The 4465-nt window shown below is 47.7% G+C and overlaps 1 protein-coding gene across 1 annotated transcript; it reads right to left on the bottom strand.

The window, feature by feature from the left end:
• Window positions 1-1610: 1610 nt before the first annotated feature.
• LOC138367279 (protein starmaker-like) lies at window positions 1611-2132 on the bottom strand. The gene has a single exon (XM_069328698.1). The coding sequence runs from the start codon at window positions 2130-2132 to the stop codon at window positions 1611-1613; it is 522 nt and encodes a 173-aa protein (XP_069184799.1).
• Window positions 2133-4465: the final 2333 nt, after the last annotated feature.

The following is a 4465-nucleotide window of genomic DNA, read 5'->3' as shown; positions in this document are numbered from 1 at the left end:
CAAGCCTCTGGCGATTCTGGCACCGGTTCGAACCTCTTAAAAAAAGGATTTGATCGTAGACTATCGTAGAGCATTACACAGATATTGCCGGATACTAGCCACCACACACCTCCGTCAGTACAGACACCACCGTGAGTGAAGAGCTAAGAACACACAAAGACTGCCATTAAGATATACTTTGAACGGCTTATCTTGAGGTTATCTTGAGATGATTTCGGGGCTTTTTAGTGTCCCCGCGGCCCGGTCCTCAACCAGGCCTCTACCCCCAGGAAGCAGCCCGTGACAGCTGACTAACACCCAAGTACCTATTTTACTGCTAGGTAACAGGGGGCATAGGGTGAAAGAAACTCTGCCAATTGTTTCTCGCCGGCGCCTGGGATCGAACCCAGGATCACAAGCCCAGCGTGCTGTCCGCTCGCCCGACTTAATGGACATTCCTTTCATCCTTTCTGGTTCTCAACTGTACCAAGTCTCAGCAGCTAAGGAGCCAAGCTACGATATGAAACCGAGTCGTTACAAGATACAGACGAGGCTCTGTAATTGATTAATTCATATATCGCTAAATTACTTACACAATATTTATATAAAACTTTAATAAATAAAAATATACAATCAAATAAAGATCTTTGAAATCAATATTTTGTTTTAATTTGTCAATATATAAGATAAATATTTTCGTCTATATGTTATATTTATGATATTTTACATATGTTATATTTTATAAATCTGTTATATTTTGTTATATTTTATATATTTGCTATATCTTATTTGTTTATATTTGTTTCATATATATATGTTACATTTTCTTCCACGTTTTATATATGCATGTATCCATCACTGTATTCCAACCCTCCATCTCCCTACCCCCCCCCCTCTCCCTCCCTCCCTCCCTCCCTCTCTCTCTCTCTCTCTCCCTCCCAACTCCTGACACACAACGAAGCGGCCGCCTCCTGTCCATCGCTATGTTTGTATTCACCTGTAAAGACAGTGACAGGAACAGAAGGTGCAGGCTCCCCACTCCTGGGTAAGTCTGACGGAGGAACATCACCCAGACTAGGTGAGAGAGATGGGGAGGAGCAGGATGGTTTGGAGGAGGAGAGAGGGTAGGCAAGCAGTGAGAGAGAAGGGGGGGGGGAGGGGGATTGTGAGAGAAAAAGATATTCCACCTTCACAGGTGGAGTCTTTCTCCCTCACAGGTGGAGTCTCTCCCTCACAGGTGGAGTCTCTCTCCCTCACAGGTGGAGTCTCTCTCCCTCACAGGTGGAGTCTCTCTCCCTCACAGGTGGAGTCTCTCTCCCTCACAGGTGGAGTCTCTCTCCCTCACAGGTGGAGTCTCTCTCCCTCACAGGTGGAGTCTCTCTCCCTCACAGGTGGAGTCTCTCTCCCTCACAGGTGGAGTCTCTCTCCCTCACAGGTGGAGTCTCTCTCCCTCACAGGTGGAGTCTCTCTCCCTCACAGGTGGAGTCTCTCTCCCTCACAGGTGGAGTCTCTCTCCCTCACAGGTGGAGTCTCTCTCCCTCACAGGTGGAGTCTCTCTCCCTCACAGGTGGAATGCATGAACCTGACATCACTACCGATTAGGGTATTTAATTTATGGCGTGATTAGCGAGTCAACAGCTTATCTCGTTGCCTTTATCGGAGAGGAATTTTGAATTCATCACTCGTGATATGTTATCAGTGCGTTCACGCGTGTCGCAGCTGTTATCTGTGCGTTCACGCGTGTCGCAGCTGTTATCTGTGCGTTCACGCGTGTCGCAGCTGTTATCTGTGCGTTCACGCGTGTCGCAGCTGTTATCTGTGCGTTCACGCGTGTCGCAGCTGTTATCTGTGCGTTCACGCGTGTCGCAGCTGTTATCTGTGCGTTCACGCGTGTCGCAGCTGTTATCTGTGCGTTCACGCGTGTCGCAGCTGTTATCTGTGCGTTCACGCGTGTTGCAGCTGTTATCAGCGCGTTCACGCGTGTCGCAGCTGTTATCTGTGCGTTCACGCGTATCCCAGCTGTTATCAGCGCGTTCACGCGTGTCCCAGCTGTTATCAGCGCGTTCACGCGTGTCCCAGCTGTCATGAGCGCTTGCCTCATCAGTGTTGTAAGTTAAGACTTCGTCACTGTAAAGCACAGGATCCCTAATCATGGTTCTCATTAATTATGGGGGGGGGGGGAGGGGAGTTAAATAGCGTGATGTTGACACGTGGTGGTATTTAGGGGTGTTGGGGGGGGGGGGGGGCGTTCAGGTGTCAAGTGACAGCCCAGTTTATTATCAGCGTGTCGCAATGGTGCTGGTATATGGGGCTGCGTGTCTACTCAAGCGTGTTGCTGTGGTGACTGACACGAGTGTGTTTCGGGCTCACGCGCGTCTGAGGGTTCAGGGTTCGAGTCTCCTTGAGCCCCAGTTTTGTTTTCTACCACAGACGTGGCCACACATTTACAATGCTAACCAGCATATATACATTTTCTTCTGTCCTCCATGGACAGGGTGAGAAATGTGTTAAACATATAGTTCAAGGGTTTATTGAACACTCAACCACAGGTGTATGGAATGATACTGTGTTGTTGTTCCGTGTAGGCTGCTAGTGTAGATAGGATGGTGGTGGGTGGGGAGGGGTGGGGGGGGGGAGAGGGTCTTGTTCCATGAACTCCACATGTATGTAATATACTTACACTAGCAGGTATACCAGCTATATTCCTATATATGTGTATCTGTTACATTCCGACAGGTGTATATATATAACCACTCTCGCCTCTTAAATGGACTTTACATCCGCCACCACGATAATGTTATTAAAACACAACTAAAACAGAAGCGAAAAAAAACAGGGGAAAAAGGAGGAAACCCCACCTCCATTTAAAACTTTGACCCAAATATCAAAGTAACAAAGTTATCGCGAATAACCTAACTCAATTACGGGCTCACCATAGCCCGTGCTACACGGACATTTGTTCTGAGTAACAAGAACAACAACTTAAGCGGACAGGTGTACAATCATTCCAGTGACCCCCGCGGCAGTTACTATGCTGGAGTCGGTCGGCCGAGCGGATAGCACACTGGACTTATGATCCTGTGGTCCCGGGTTCGATCCCGGACGCCGGCGAGAAACAATGGGCAAAGTTTCTTTCACCCTATGCCCCTGATACCTAGCAGTTAAATAGGTACCTAGGTGTTAGTCAGCTGTCACGGGCTGCTTCCTGGGGGTGGAGGCCTGGTCGAGGACCGGGCCGCGGGGACACTAAAGCCCCGAAATCATCTCAAGAAGATGCTACCCGGCAACTGGTCCCATCGTTGGCCTGTGGCTATTCATTCACTTAAGGCAGTCTTGTTGTACTTGTTTTATCTGGAGGAGAACATCTGGCATCTCCCAAACTCCCTGGTGGGAGTCTTGGGTTCATATGTGATCCCTAAGTTCCATGTGTGTGTACTCATCTATTTGTGCTTGCGGGGGTTGAGCTTTGTCTCTCTGGTCCCGCCTCTCAACTGTCAATCAACTGGTGTACAGATTCCTGAGGCTACTGGGCTCTACCATATCTATATTTGAAACTGTGTATGGAGTCAGCCTCCACCACATCACTTCCTAGTGCATTCCATTTACTAACTATTCTGACACTGAAAAAATGCTTTCTAACGTCTGTGTGGCTCATTTGGGTACTAAGTTTCCACCTGTGTGTGTGTGTGTGTGTGTGTGTGTGTGTGTGTGTGTGTGTGTGTGTGTGTGTGTGTTTGTGTGGCCAGATTCTAGTCACTGTTCTCATTTAAGGAGTTTCATGTGTATCAGGAAAGCTGTTGTTTACTGCCTGTGCCCCAGCTCCACACAACCCAACATTACAAGCATGGGGATATATTCTTTCTGTGCATGAAGGCATCGAGGGGGGGTCCATACAGAGACCCATCAGAAGCGCCGTGCCGCGGTCAGATCACTGCCCATCAGAGCCACACAGACCATTACCGAGCAGCAAAACCATCCACTTGGAGCGAGACTTGTTTGGTGGGCACCTTCACGGCCTCACAAACAACCTTATAGTAGAGCAGTGCACGAGGGGGACTCTATTCACCTTGGAGTTGAGAAAAGCTGTATACCACTTGTGTGTATAATATTTACTAATGGATTTTTACGGGTTCGCTTTCCTCGAACTGTTTTGCTTCTATATGGACAAGTGTGCCGAATGCAAATGATCTTGCTTCTGCTATCGTGATTGGAGTATTAATTTTTATTTTCTGAAATTAAGATATCTCATAGCCAAAACTTTAATTTTAATATGTGGGGAGTTAAAAAAAAAAAAAATAGTGTCTCCCCCCCCCCCACACGCTAATCTCTACACTCCTCTCCCCCATCATACACAAACTACTCTCCCCATTCATACACTACTCTCTCTACACACATACACTGCTCCACCCCCACCTCACACACACTACTCTTCCCCTTTTAATAATTTCTGCTCTTCATACCATGTTAACATTCCCCCTTCTTCCTA

Source organism: Procambarus clarkii, chromosome 21 (genome assembly GCF_040958095.1).
Source record: "Procambarus clarkii isolate CNS0578487 chromosome 21, FALCON_Pclarkii_2.0, whole genome shotgun sequence".
Classification (NCBI taxonomy): domain Eukaryota; kingdom Metazoa; phylum Arthropoda; class Malacostraca; order Decapoda; family Cambaridae; genus Procambarus; species Procambarus clarkii.
The sequence above is the reverse complement of the archived record's forward strand: the minus strand, read 5'-3'. Positions and strand labels throughout refer to the sequence as shown.

Excerpts from the sequence above, each read along its gene's own strand:
- LOC138367279 (XM_069328698.1), bottom strand. The coding sequence starts at position 2,132 with ATGATTAGGGATCCTGTGCTTTACAGTGACGAAGTCTTAACTTACAAC.